Raw genomic sequence first — 15,071 nt, forward strand, 5'->3', positions numbered from 1 at the left:
GGGGCCTCTGCTGGAAGCCAGATGCTGATTCAGCCAGTGGTGTCCTGAATACTGGGAACAGGGGCTGAGCCCAACAGACAGGGTTCTGTCCTCACAGAGGTCAGTCAGCCTTGCACACTTTCCACCACATTCCCTCTGATCCAGTCAACCATGCTGGAAAGGAGAGGCCAGCACAAAAGCCCCAAAATGCCTAAATCCAGATTGTTCCATCCTCCAGACCCTCTTGCCCACATGCCCAGATGTGACTGCGTCACCCTTGTGCTCAGTGCATCCTGGGTATTTCTAGGGTGACTGCAATGTGGTTACCAAGTTGCAGATGAACTGGAAGAAGAAGGGAGGATTAGAGAGACCATGTCAAGAGGCAGCGTGGCGTCCTGGGACAGGCGTGGGATTGAGGATTAGCAGGCCAGTGCTTGAATCCTGGTCTTCTCTCTGCTCACTGTGTGACTTGAGACCCTTGCCTGACTCTCAAGTCTCCCCATATAATGCTGGAGCTTAGAATCACCAAGAGTTGTGAGGATTAGACTGGGATCCTGTGCGTGGAAGCCATTTTGCTCCCTCTCTCTCACCCCACTGCTCCCCGGGGTCTACAGTGTTGGGATAAGATCCTGCCTGCCTCTGCTTAGACCCTCAGCAAAGCTCTGATACCAGCTGGAGCTCAAAGTGATCTTAAAAGTTGAGCTTCACCGGCTTAGCCAACAGATGGGGAAAAGTCTGTTGGTTGGGTCTTGTAGGTGTCCCGGTGCCTGTGCAGTGCTGCTCCCAGCATGTCCCACCACTATCCTGGCACCAGGAACTCACAACCTAACCTCTGGATTAATTCCACGGAATGATGTTGACTCTTCAGAATGATGTTGTATTAAAAAAAATAATAATAAATAACTGAATCCATGTCCCATCATGCTTTACACAGCTGATGGCCCTCATTTAGCCAGCCAACAATACCTGCCACGCCAGGCCCGGTACTAGGTGGGTAGTATGGATACTGTGGTGAGCAAGCTGGTGTGCCCCCTGACTTCAGGGAGCCTGTAGTCTGGGGGACTGTCTCGCAATTAAGTGAACATTTTCGTAAAGCTTGGTAATGTAGGGCAGGGTGCATCCAGGGGTCAAGGAAGCTTAGAGCACCATCGAGGGCTCCTTAAAAGAAGTGCTGGGCTTCCCTGGTGGTGCAGTTGTTGAGAGTCCGCCTGCCGATGCAGGGGACACGGGTTCGTGCCCCGGTCTGAGAGGATCCCACATGCCGCGGAGTGGCTGCGCCCGTGAGCCATGGCCGCTGAGCCTGCGCGTCCGGAGCCTGTGCTCCGCAACGGGGGAGGCCACAACAGTGAGATGCCCGCGTACCACAAAAAAAAAAAAAAAAAAAAAGAAATGCTGCTGAAGCTGAGACCTGAGAGAAGTAGATTATTTCCAGGGAGGGGAGTATCTACTGACCCATGAGGACTGCCCTTGTGAGCCCACGTGGTGTCCTGCTGTGAGTTAGAAATGGTAGCTTATTTTGCCAGGGGCGCAGCTCCCATGGGAAGCCCAGCATGAGGGCAGAGAGAGAGCTGGATTTCAGCCCCTCACTCCGCTGCTGCACCATTGCATAAGGCACAAACTGCACGAGGGCGGCTGAGAAGGGCTGGGCCCCCCATGCGGATGGGGTCCTGACAGCTGGGAAACATGATAAAGGGGTGCCCTCGGTACAGCTGACTTCATGGTTTAGACATCTGACCCTGGCTGCTCGGTCCAGTTTTCTGCCCCAGGAGTGCAGAGTTGTGATTCACACTTCATCGGGTTCTCTGGGTTTCTCTGTGCCTACAACTGAGAGCCTTGTTCTCGCTAGTGTGGGTAGCTGAAGAGAGAGAGACGTAGAGGGAGCTACAACTGGATGAAACAGATTCAGAGAGAGCAGGGGGGTGAGAGGGCAGGAGGCCCTAGATGCAGGTGAGAAGTAGACAGGGAGGTCCAGCCACACTCCCTGTCCTCGGCTTCTGTGTGTTCCAGATAAATCCCTCTCAAGAGCTAGGATGAGGATTTCTGCTAATTACACCCAAATAACCATCATTGGAGGCAGTTAGACAGGCATAGGGGGCAAGGCAGGTGGGGAGCAATGAGGCTCTGGACATGGGCTCGCACTTGCACAAGGAATCATTTTGGAGACCTCCCTACCTCCTCCCCAGCCTCCCCAGGGGTCTTTTCTGGGGTTTGTCCCTGGCTTCAGCTTGAACTCCAAGGAAAGACCCCTCAGGCCTGTGCTTGCTACCTTGTTAAGACTGATAAATGACCCAGAAGCATCCCCTAAGCCCCTTCCCCCATAAAAAAGTACACAGATTCTGTTTAGGACCAAGATGCTCTTCCTTCCCTGAAGAGCACCAACCCAACCTGCCCAGCATAAATTATGGTGAGATGGCTGAACCATCAGCCTGTGGAGAGCTCTAGCCCAACCCCAGATGTGTGGAGGGGAGGCTGCAGTCCACCCACAGCCTAGGTGTCCAATGAGAACAAACTGGGACAATGGATTCTCAAGTGCATCCATCCCCAGGGCATCCCCTGCTGGGCTGCAGGCTCTGTAATGTCCTGTTGGGGATGGGGGAGCTCTGCGGTGAAGAGTGCTTGTCATAGTGGGTGTTTAACAAACATTTGATATGTGAGCTGATGTCCTCGGGTTGTGAGGCATCAACAGACCCTAGCAGCAGCTTCCCGGGCAAGCCACAACCAAGCCCTGCTGTTCCTACCTGGGACTGGAGCTCATCTCAAATTCCAAGGAGGTTGTTCTGCTAAGTTTCCAGAAGTTAACACTCATTTTAGAGCAAATGAATTGCAGCTACCTCTTGGTCCATGAAACCAAACAGAAACAAAACAGAGTGAAGCCCTAGATGGAGGGGGGAGAGTAGAATGGCAAGGGGTGCTTATGGGTGGGAGGAGCCTTGGATTTGTAGTGAAAGCGAGTAGCTGCGGATTGCTGTATGACCCATCCCCAGTTCAATCTAACTCAGTCCACAGGGCGCCTGCCTGCACCTCTGTAGCTGACTGGAGCTCAGAGAACAAAGTACATCCCCGCCATCCGGTCTCTTTAAATTCCTGACACTCACCAGAAGTGGGTCCTTAGTGCTGCCCGGATGCTACCACACTTCCCTGATCCACTTCTCCTACTTCTCCTGGTGCTGATTCCACACTTTCCTCTCCCTTTAAATCTTCATCCCCCTCTCCCTCCACACTCCCAGCTGATGGTCTGGCTTCTATGTCAGAATAAAAGGAAGAGGTTAGAAGGGCATTTCCTTGAGCTTCCCCTCTCATCCACTGTCTGTCCATCCTGTACCCACTGTCACTGCTGTCACCTGGGAGTGGTGCCCAGTGCTTCTCACCTGCAAAAGAACATTTCTCCTAACTTCCCCCGTCTCCTACACCATCAATCTTTCACTGTCTCCATCATGCCAACATGCTATGATAGCTCCCTTGGAAAGCAAAACAAAGCAAAAATAAAAACAGCCTCTATACTGTATCTTCTACCCCTAGGTCCCCCTACAACTTCTACAGTATTTCTGTCTCTTATCACACAAAAGTCCTCAGAAGAGTTGCCTGTATTTCCTATGTCCACCTCCTCTCCCCCTCTCTCTTTTATCTTTCCTGAGCCCACCCTACCACTCACTCCACTAGAGCTGCTCTTTGTCTAGGGCGTCATTGAGCCCTGTTGGGAAATCGAATGGTCGGTTATCAGTCCTCAGCTTCTTCAGTCTCTTGGCATCACTGGGCATCGTGGAACACCCTCCTGGAAACACGTTTTCTGGTTGGCTCTCAGGAGACCACTCCTGACTGTTTCTTCGGCTTCATGCCTTCTCGTGTCTCTTTGCTGCATCCTTCTCATCCTCCAGACATCATCCAGACAGGAACACCCCGGGACTCAGTCCTCAGATGCTCTTCTTAAGCACCAGGTGAACTCACTCACTCTCTTGGCCTTGAACTCCATGTGAAGGTTAAGGAAACCAGTGATCTCTCTCCTGGACTCTCACCTTGTAAACTCAGCTCCTCCTCTGAAATTTACCATATGCAAAATGAAACTGTTCATTCCCAATTTTCCCCCAACCTGCTCATCCTGATTTCTGCAAATAACAACTCTATTTCTTCCAGTTGCTCAGGCCAAAACCTTTTAGTTATCTTTGATTTATTGTATTATCGTACAGCCCTCAGCTAAACCATTACCAAACCCAATTAGTTCCCTTCAAAATATATCCAGAACCCAATCACCATGCTACCATCTGATCCAAGCCACAGTCATCTCCTCTTGGAATCCTTACACTAACCCCTAAGCTGGCCCTCCGTCATGTCCTGCAGGGTCCTCTCAACAGTTGCAAGGGTGGCCGGGCATGGTGATGTCACCCCTACTCAGACCCTCCAGTGGCCAACAAAGGCTTACACCTGTGGGCCCCTGTCATCTCTCTGATGTCACCTCTCTCTACTCTGGCCACGCTGGCCTCCTCTCCCTTGAACAGGCCAGGACTCCGCCTGGCAGAGGACCTTTGCACTTGGTGGTCTCTGCCTAGAAACCACATGGTTTACCCCCTCCCTTCCTTCTGTCTCTGATCGCCCTCACCTTGTCAGAAAAGCCTTTGCAGACCCCCGATCCTGTACAACAGCTCCTCAGCTGCATGTGCCCTGGCACCTTATCCTGCTTTTTCCTGTCCACAGCATCACCTGCCCTGTTTACTTGCTTGCGGACTGCTTCCCCACAGGAGAGGTTTAATACCACGCAGGAAGAGAGGGGCTTGGTCTGTTTCACTCACTAATTATTCTTTGCGGCTGGTACATAGAAGGTACTAAAGAAATATTTTTTGAATGACTGCCTGATAAATCAACAGGGTGCTAACATATTGGATGTTTTCTTTGCTCGTCTCTAAAATAAAGATAGCAATGCTTGCAAGGCTGTGCGTTCATTCATGCACCCAAGGTCACACTGGTAAGTCATTACTTGGATCCAGTTCATCTTCCTCTACTGTCCATATGTCAGTGGTCACACACATGACCCTTCTCTAGAATCCCCTGTGCCTGACCCTTCCCCTTGAAGTCCCCATCACATGAAGAACTATAGTGGTTCATTTCCTGTGAGTCCAGATTAAAGAATCATCCCTTTCCCCAGAGGCCCCTCCTTCTGAGCGTTCCTCCCCCCTGTGGGGATCTGCACACACTCCCTGTGCAGACCACAGGGGCGGTGAGTGCTGGGCTGGGGTCCAGTTGGCCTTGGCTCTACAGCCGGGGGCTCATGGGGAGGACAGCCACAGCCAGTACAGGTCCCCAGGGACGAGATCTCTGCTGCTGGTGCTTCATCACAGGCAGTGGGTGGCTGGCCAGACCTTAGGGCCCAGCAAGAGCCCTAGAGGAGTATGATTCCAGAAATACTGAGCAGAAAAGAACAATCTACAGGGATCAGCTACAGGAAACTGAGGCTGTGTGACCACAGATGGACACGAGTGGGAAGTGACAGACTGGAGGGGTTCCAACCTCCATAGCCATCAGGATTCCCTGCCTCATTTCTAGGGGTACCCGTGTCTTTCCCACTGCCCTTCCCAAGTGGAGGGCTCCAGGTACCTGGATGCTGCTGGCTTGGCCTGAAGGCAGATGCTGGCAGCCAGGCCCAGGAGGAGGTAAGGCCAGGGGCTGAGAGCTCAGGAAGGTGGGTGGCAGCAGGGACTGTGCTCAGCTTTCCCGAGCAGCAACCAAGCACTGCACTGCAGCTGTAGAAGTTGCTCAGGGGAAGGGGTGACCTGTCAGCCTAGAAGGCCCCAGATGCAGCCACAGGCTCTCACCTTGTCCTGGCCTCTTCCCAGGCATTTTCCTGAACATGGGAACATCAACCCAGGTCACACAGGCTTGTAGGCCGTGAGGAAACAACCATTCTGAGCATTCCTGAGCTTTGGGGGAGGGGACTGTCCTTCTGGCCACTGTGGGAACCCCCAGCACCAAGCCGAGTCCTTGGCACCTAGGAATGAGGCCTGTGAGGGACCAGCTCTTTCCATTTCTTCCCCTGATAGATCACCTGCCCAGCCAAGGCCTGCCCCCTGCTCAGGAGGCCAAGGGGAACCAGAGGCTAATGCATTCACCACGCGTTTCCTTATGCAGGCGGGACAGAGTTCCCAGTGGGGGAAAACAAACACCTTGGTCAGGTGCTTTCCACCCTGCTGACATTTCTGGTGCAGCCTGTACCTGCCAGGCCCATAGCAGTACTTTCTAGGCATGGTCTTCTTGTCCTCCCAACAATCCCACGAGAGACCAGCCCTCTCCCATGTGATGGACACAGGCACCAAGGTCCGGGGCGGCCATGGAGCCTTCATGCCTCAGAGCTGGGACGTGGAGAGGGCAGATCTGATCCTGGGCATTTTGGCTCCAGTGCACCAGACAACCCGTCCTTACTGTTTGCAAAGTGGGGCCCCAGGCAGAGGCGGTGCGCAAGGGCTGCCGGGTTTCAGATCCCTTCTGCCCTATATGGCCCAAGCGTATTTCCAGACCCCAAATGAGAATCCATTTAGAAGAAATGCTAGGCAAACTCTGGCTGTGAAGTCAGTATAGCCTGTCAGAAGCAGCAATTTTTAAAAATGAAATAGCACTGAATAGAAAAGAAGAGAATAAATTGGAAAATATGGGACTATGTCACACTTACTAAAGGGAAGAATAATTCACACTTGTGTGGGTATGTGTGTGTGTATGTTTCATAACGTCCAATGCAATTTTTATTGTAGACAGTGGTCAAAAGTGTACTGGTCTTGTGTACATACAACCCAGTGATGAATGTGTCTCACCCTCCCTGAGTAGAAGGAAAGAAGTTAGAGGATAGCACTAGATTTCCTTGATTTAATGAGTTAAAAAGATTCTTATGTTTCTACAATGAGGATGCAGTAATAATAACAGTATGCATCAAATGGCTACTTACTTTTTTTTTTTTCTTTCCTAAAGAGCTGTAGGCTTCTCTAGAATAGCAAAATCAGATCTAACCCACAGGGTACTTTTCTGGCCCATGTACTCAAGTGGCAGGGGGGCAGGAGCCAGATCCCCATCATTATGCCTTTCCAGGGAGTCCAGTTCCAAAGGGGACCCCAACTGACCTCCCCAAGCTTGTACTTGACTTGTACTTGAGTACAAGTCTGTACTCAGGAAGCCCAAGGAGCAAGAGCCTGGAGCCTGGGTTCCAGAGAGGGTAGGGCCTGAACCTCAAGATTCCCAAAGAACGAAGCCAGAGGGAGTAGTCCCCTGGGCAATAAAGAGTATCGGTGATGCTGTTAAAATGCCCTTTCAGGGTCTTTCAAAATGGAGTGATCCTGGCCCCTGATGTGCCCAAACAGTCCCAGTGTCTGCCTATTGGCCCAACAAAATCACTAATAGTGCCCTTTCTCTCTCAGAATGTCCTAGTTTGAATGATAAATTATATGGCCGCCTTATCAAAGGATGAATGAGTTTATGGACTCTGCTAAGCTCATGCCTGCTTCTCCCGGCCCTCTTTCCCCTCTTTCTCCTCCCTTCCCTTCAGGAAAGCCTGAACAAGCCTCAGGTCCCTGTCCCACTTCCTTCCCTGGCCCTCATCTCCTCTGCTCGCCCAAACCAGAGCTGCTTTCTAGGGTATCTGAATCCCTGGCCCAGCCTTGGGCCCCTCATTCTCCCCAGAGGCCAGGTACAAGATAGGGCGGCTGGCCCAGGAAGAGGAGACATCACAATCCACAGAGCTTTTGAAGAGTCACTGGACCCACAGTCAATGCCCACCTGTCCCAGACCACACTGGGGACCCAGGGAAGCCTCTGTACCTCCCTGAGCCCTGGTCTCCTTGTCTGTGGTTCCTCATCTGGAGCTCACAGAGACGGGAAAAGAGACAACCCTGGATTGCCCTGGAGGTGGGCAGGGCAGGCGCCTGAGTGCAGGGAAGGTACTAACGTTGCCTTCATTGCATCATCCTTGTGCCCGGCACACAACACACACTAATGGGTGCTCACTGCAAGGGAGATGGTGTTCCTATTTTGCATATCAGAAAAGTCAAGTTAAGCACTTTCCCAAGCCACGTGTGTAAAAGTAACAGAACCTTGAGTCTCCACATGTTTTATTGCACCATCTGTATCACCAGTTAGTCCTCCTTCCTGTGTGTCTCAGAAGTAACCATCAGCCATGAAGGAATGAAAGGGAGGTGCTGGGGTGGGGAGGGGTTATGATGACAGGAGGGAGGCACTTTGAACCTAAAAAGCAGTGGACACTCTTTCACCATCCACTTAGCTGGGGGCTGCCCTGGGATAGAGGGGTGACGTGATTGTGACTCTCATGGGGTCTGCACATGCAAGGTATGCAGAAGTGTCTCCTGGACGTGACCCTATTGACTGACATACCCGCAGCCATGCGCAGCCATGGGCTCAGGAGTGTGGGTGAAAGAAATGCATTCTTGGGTTGGAAAAGGGGGGAGTTAGACCTTGCCCTGAGCAGGTGGCATGGAGGGAGCCAAGGTAGAGGTTGATAAAGAATAACAGGAATAATAAGGACAAAAATGATGCCCGCTAATGTTCCCCACGTGCTGATTACATGCCACACAGGGCTGGCTGCTCTAGATCTGCGACCTCATTCAACCTGGGAGAAAGGGAGTGACTTGCTCAGGGCCACGCAGGATCAGTGGCAGACGCGGACCAGATCCATCCCATCTCTGCATGGTGTGGGTTTGAAGGCTAGCAATGGGGGCTTTGCAGCTTGATATATTGGGTTCCAGGGAGTGCAGTGCTGAGCTGGGGTTCCCCTCCCTGTCTTTGCCCCTCAACGCTGCCAACGTGAGACTCTTTCATTTTTCAGGGCTGCCTCCTATGTCCTCCATTTGTAATCAAACCATATCTTTATGAAGTGCCAGGGGCTCTTGGTGACGTTTATCCCCTCAGCTGTCTGTGTTGAGGTTGTTCCTTTGCTGGAGACCAGGCTAGGATAAAGGGTTAAAGCCCACCCCACCCCCCCTTCAGCTTTTTCCCTAGGGCTGTCTCCCAGTGAGCTCCTCCTGGGGTGGCCTGGGATATATGAAGTACCCAGGGCAGGATGTTCTCATGAAGCCAGGATTCAGGAATTTTTTCAGATTCAGGTGATTAGGCTCTGTCCTTGGCCTTAGGGTACACAGGCCCACAGTCCACCCACCCTGGGCTCAGCCTGTTGCTTCCCTTCCCTTCCTCATCCCCATGCTGCTCTCTGTCTCTAGTCTCACCCCATCCTCAGGAACCCCAGCTCCTAGCTCAGCCCTTCTCCAAGATTTCCCACTCATCCAGGGCTTTGGGCCCTGTTCCCCTGTGTCCATCATGAAGAGTCACCAGCTCTGCCCAATTTCATGGGAATTTCCAGCTCCTAAGTCTCCATCTTGGGTCCACCACTCACTCATAGCAAGAAATTTTAATTACTTGCTGAAGAAAATATTTAAACAAACAACTGAGGTTATGTAATTGCCACTGGCTGCAGCTCCCTGACCCGCAGCTCTGGAAGCGTTGGGACAACTGTGCTCTGGGCTGGACCCAGAAAGAGTTGCCCATCCCTGTGACATTTCAGCACACATGGCACATCTGATTATAAGTCTGCTAATGAGGATGTGGTTTGAAAATCATTTTTGCTCCTTTGTCTGTGAACTGAAATACTTTTATCTGGATTTTACCATTGCTTAATTTTGCTGAGGGTTCACAAACCACAGATCTTCACAGTGCTGAACATATGTATTCTTGGGAGTTCAAATCCCCAACTTTCATCCTTCACTCCCAACTGCTCCAGCTTCAGCAATTTCATTTCACCAGCTGTCCTGCCAGGGGACCCCAGCACCACCTCATGCCAGTGTTACAGATCCTTTCTCAGAGCAGCCAGATGGCCTCCTATGCAAAAAAATTTTTTTAATTAAAAATGGTTTCCAAGTAAAATAAGACAGGCAGACAGAGTCCTCCACCTCGTCCCCTCAACCTAAGCCACTCACCGCTCAAACTGGTCTCCACCCAGAAGTTGCTTAGAAACATGTACAGAATGCCCAAGGCAGCTTGGAAATGACTTGCATCTCTTCTCCCAACACACACCGTGGGCTGTTTTACAGGAATCAGATCAAAGTGGAACAACCTTGTGAAGTTTCCAGCAACTAAATGCAACTTTCCCACTGTTTTCACTCACATGTTCACACAATTCACTATCAAAGTGAAACAAAAGACAGAAGAAGGCATCTTTGGCAGGTTAGGGCTTGGAATTGTGGCTGGAATGAAAGACACGTATGAGAAATCCCATCTCAGGGACCCAGCCAACCCCAAACTGAATGAGTCAGGGAGCTGCTGCCAGCCTTTGGGAGTAACTCCAGCCTGATTTGTGACTCTTTGGGTATGCCCCCGATGCTTAGGACAAGGGAAGGCATGTTTTTGGACCTTTGCACTTCCCAGCATCCAGAAGGAGACACAAAAGAGGTTACCTGATTCCCTGGACGTGGCCGGTGGGTGTCATCCATGATGAGAAAAGAGATGCAGCGATTTCAGAAGAGCCTGGAGGGAAAAACCAAGCAAAAATGGAAATGGATGGAAGGAAAACATAATTTACAAAATAATATTAAACAATTAATTTTAAACAATGTGAGGAGAGCCTCACATGGTCTTGAGGCTTTTAGGATTTTGGATTCAGTGTCTTTCCTCACAGAAGAATGAAAAGTACCTCAAAGGTAGCAACGTGTTAGATTCTGGAGAAGAAAGATCAGCCTCACCTTGCTTTGGGGTTCCCTGTGTGCTCAAGAAAGTGTGAATTCATTGTAGGCACTAAATAAAAATGCTCTGCGTGGATCTTAACATCCTTTATTTGAAACCCTCCAAGAAATTCCCACAGCTCCCCTCTGCAACCCCACTTCCCTTCCCCATCCTCAATCACACCATCTCTCCAGGGTCCTCAAATGCATCTTTCTTTTGCCCAAGCCTCTTCCCAGACCTTCCACACCATGGCTCTATTGATCCTTCAGCTGGACCCTCCCCTCCACCAAGATGCCTCCGTGATAACCATTTCTGCTCCACCCTGTTTCCCTCACAACGCACAGATCTCCACATCATCTTCACTCCCTTGTTCACGTGTCTGGGTGTGGGTCTGTCCTCCCCCTGGTTGCCAGCCCCACCAGGCACTCTCCTCCACACCGCACCCCAGCTGTCTCTGGTAGGACAGCCTCTGCGGGCAGCTGGCATTCTTCGGTCTTGTCTCTCTGGCAGTTTTCTCCCGTCACACAGCCAAGTCCAAGTTTGTTTACCTTCTCTTTAGCCAAAGCCTGACCTACTATCCCAAGAAGGAAGGCAGCAAAGCTGTCTCCTGTTAACTATTTACAAAGCAGTACCTTTTTTGTTGCTGTTGCTTACATACCCTGAGGGTTTTACATTGGTCAAATTGACATAATTTGAATAATGTGGTAAGTTAATATTTCTCCAAAAACTTTCATGTGGTTACATTTGTAATGTATGTTAATACATTAACATAAACTGCAATATTCATTTTATTTAAAAAAAATCATTTGGCAAGTTTCATATGGAACACTGTAAGTCCCCAAGACTACAGGCTGAAGCATTAGGAAAAATCGAATATATTATGTTTAACATACTGTGCAAAACCCCCAGAGGATTTGCTCACAAGGATCTATCTTGTTTAGGCACTTTTTTTTGGCAGCGCATGTTTGGAAAGACGATTATCACCCTAACTTGTTTTCAGTGAGTAGATGAAAAAAAGAGAAGGCAAATCCAAGAAGAGGATTTAGTAAAAGAAATACAGGAAAGCAAAGAGATAGGAAGAGCAAGCCTAGAGGCAACAGAGTCCTCCTGGGGGAAGGCCCAGGCCAGGGGCTCAGCCCGAGCTGCACGTTAGGACCACAATTCCCAGACTGTGACCAACAAAATCAGAGTTGGGGATTGGGAACCAGGTGGCAGTACTTTCATTTACTCTTAGGGAAACTCATGGTGGGAAATCACTGCTGTAGACCAGAGGTGCTCAAGTTTGAGAGGTGATCAGAGGGCTTCTTAGGACGCATTTCTTGGCAACACCTCAGAGCTTCTGACTCAGCAGGCCTGGGTAGCCCCTAAACAGGTGCATTTCTAACGGGTCCCAGGGGATGTGGCGCTGCAGGTCCAGGACCACAGGCTGACAGCGAGCCTGTGCTCTGGACCTGGGATGCTTTGCCTTGGGGAAAAGACAAAGCCCCAGGGATTGTTTGAAAACGAAATCAAACTCTCTAATAGCTTCACACAGCCTCTGGGCCCCCATGCCTCATTATACCTGCTTTTGCCTATACCTCACCGGGTTGCACAGGAAGCTTTCAGGGCTTGCGGGGAGAGAGTGGCACGTGGAAGTGGGAGGGGTGTCCGGAGGCAGAGGCAGGGCCAGCCCTGCAGCCTTGTTGGGGCAGGTGTCCTGCCCATCTGCTGCCTTCAGCCATGGACATCCTCCTCCTCCTCTTCTCAGCCCGTCACTGTGGACCCAGCCTCTGTGTTGCTGCTCCCTCTTCCTCTTCATTCATTTCTTTCCCTCTCGTTTGATTAGCGGGATTCTCTGAGTGTATATGGCAGACCTCATGCTACTCACTCAGTGCCCTGCAGAACTTGAGGGCAGTGGGCTGCGGGGGCTTTGGTTGGGAGGAACGGTCCAGGTTTAGTGAGTGTCTCGAGGACTCAGTTGCTAAGATGGTATTTAGAGACACAGCTGCCAATAGAGGTTACTTTATAGGATGGGATTCTGGGGCACTGTGTGGAATATCTTCTGTCACCTTCCAGACCCAGTCCCACACTCTTGGGCCTGACCTCTGCCCTGGGAACCAACCTGGCCAACACCACTGCCGGCATCACCAGCAGGAGCTGAGGACGACGGGATGTTTATTCCCTGGAGCCTTGAGCCAAGTCATCCCACCTCCCCCCCGACCCCACCCCGCCCCCACCCCGCCCCTGCCCGCTTCTGCTGATGGAAGGTGGAACTCTGTCCCTCTGTCCAGGCCTGCTCCCTGACTTTGTATCTGGTGACTGCTCCCTCCCCTCCGCCCTCTCCAGGGGAGGTGACTCTGTGTGCTGCCTGCACTTTTATAAGGAATTCCTTTATTAAACTTTCCTGAAATGACGTTAACTGGAGTGTGCCGTCTCATCTCTGCGGGGACCCTGACTGCTACATTCACTTTCACATTTTCAGATTATATTTTTCCATGATGTTTGCATTTCTTATAACAAGCCCATGTTACTTTTACAGTAGAAGAAGTAAACAGCAAAGAGAAGAAGCAAGGAAAGGCAGCAGTCAGTATGCTGCATGGGGCGGAGAGCTGCTCCCTGACCTGGCCCACTCTGGGCCTAGGTTTCAACCCCCAAGGGGACATAGAACAGACCCAGGTCCCTGCATCTGTGCATAAAATACCCAGGGGAAGATTTTAACTCAGCGAATTATGATGATGCAAAAGGATTTGCTGAGAACAACTCAATTCACCCTCTGGAGTGAGAAGGTTATAACTTTACTCCGCATTCATTTCAAGGTCTACATCAAGCTCAGAGGCTACAAGGCCAGGCTTTGGACTTAGGCAGACCTGGGCTCCAGCCTGTGTGACCTCAGAGAAGTCACCCAACTTCTCTAAACCCCAACCTTGTCATTGGCAGAATATTAGCTGTGGAGAGAATTAAATGAGATAATATATTTTCAATCTTTAACGTAATGAGCACCCAGGAAGTCCTCAAAACACGGAGATAATTCTCATATAATTATTATAAATGCTATTCCATACCTTGAGCAATCGTGAGTACAGTAAGATGGACGATGATATACACACTTCTAGTTTTTCACATGGCATGTGTGGCAAGAAGCATTTTTGGTCCCAGTCTGGCCTGGGCTGCTCCAAGGTCTTCAGCCGCTATTCTGTACATCCTCAGCTGAGGGTCCCTAAATACCTGAGGCCCATTTTGCTCTGCCTTGGGCTGGCAAGCCCTCCTCTCAAGGGCTTTGCCACAGTTGGCAGAAGATCCGCAGTCTGAGGATCTACCGTCATTCAAAGGTCACTTCACGCACAGATGTGTTACCACCTGATGTCTGAGGAAGAAAGCTTCCCTCCAGTAAGTTTCCCAGGACTCCAGCTGCCAGCCTGGTGGTCAGTTGGGACAAACATCTTGCTGTCGGTCACGCGAGGGCTCTGTGTCCGGCTCAGTGCGGTTTTGGGGCTGCCATCTTAAATGTTTGCTGTTCGGGAACAGTCTTTTCCTGAATGAGATTCAAGCTCAGTGCTCCCACAGGACACGGGACAATTCCCCTATAAAGGCACCCTGTCCTCTCTGTCCATCCAACCACTCCTCCATGGTCAGAGGGCCTCAGTGGAAAAAGCACTATGTGTTTGACCCTGTCCATCAGGGGGTCATCGGAGGTGAAGGTAGGAATGGTTGCCCTGAAGCTCTACGTCTCCAGGCCTGAAACACCGAAGCCACTTCCTTGTCCCACCCTTATGGGCTGGGAGCAAAGGCTTGCACGGGAGCCTCTCGGGATGGCACTCGAAGGACAGCTGGTCTCCCTGGACTGTGTCACACTCTTGTTTCTGTCCTTCCCTGGCCACTCTCCCTCTGCACATCTATGGCCCAGGTCTGTGGGAGGATCACGGAGATCATGGGTGTAGTGTCTGCGTGGCTCGGGGCTCAGCTCCTGGTGTCCACTATGCAACCCCAGGCCCAGCTGCAGGACACGTGTCCACCAGTGGGGTTCTCTATGGCACCAGACCCTCTACTGGGCATCCAACAGCTTCCAGCTGCCAGACTGATCTTTAAGTATATAAATTTGTTCATACCCTTCTCCCTGAGTAAAATTCTTCAATGCTTTTTTTCTGTGCCTTTATAATAAAATTCAAGCATCTCTCTAGAGTCCACCCACAGGCTCAGGAAGCTCTGCCTCTGGTTACCTTCCAGTGCTCATCAAAAAGCACCCCATCACCTGTTTCCTGAGATCCAATCTCCCCACCATTTCTCTGTCCCTTGACCAAGCCCCACTTGCTCCCTCCTCAGGACCAAGACGTTTGTACTTAGGGTTCCCTTGCCTGGAGCACTGTCCCCTACATCTTCCCACACCGCCCCCTCTTCACCCCCAACTTAAAGAAGTCC

The 15,071-nt window shown here is 50.9% G+C and overlaps 1 protein-coding gene across 1 annotated transcript in view; it reads left to right on the forward strand.

The window, feature by feature from the left end:
* The window catches only part of CXCL12 (C-X-C motif chemokine ligand 12), a 28,568-nt gene extending 15,494 nt beyond the window's left edge, over positions 1–13,074 (forward strand). Inside the window, exon 4 of the mRNA XM_082610033.1 lies at positions 12,732–13,074. Coding sequence (XP_082466159.1) covers positions 12,732–12,816 — 85 coding nt within the window. The 3' untranslated portion in view covers positions 12,817–13,074. The remainder of the gene's footprint in view (positions 1–12,731) is intronic.
* The last annotated feature ends 1,997 nt before the right edge of the window (positions 13,075–15,071 follow it).

This window comes from Mesoplodon mirus, assembly GCF_964341445.2.
Source record: "Mesoplodon mirus genome assembly, chromosome: 2".
Classification (NCBI taxonomy): Eukaryota; Metazoa; Chordata; class Mammalia; order Artiodactyla; family Ziphiidae; genus Mesoplodon; species Mesoplodon mirus.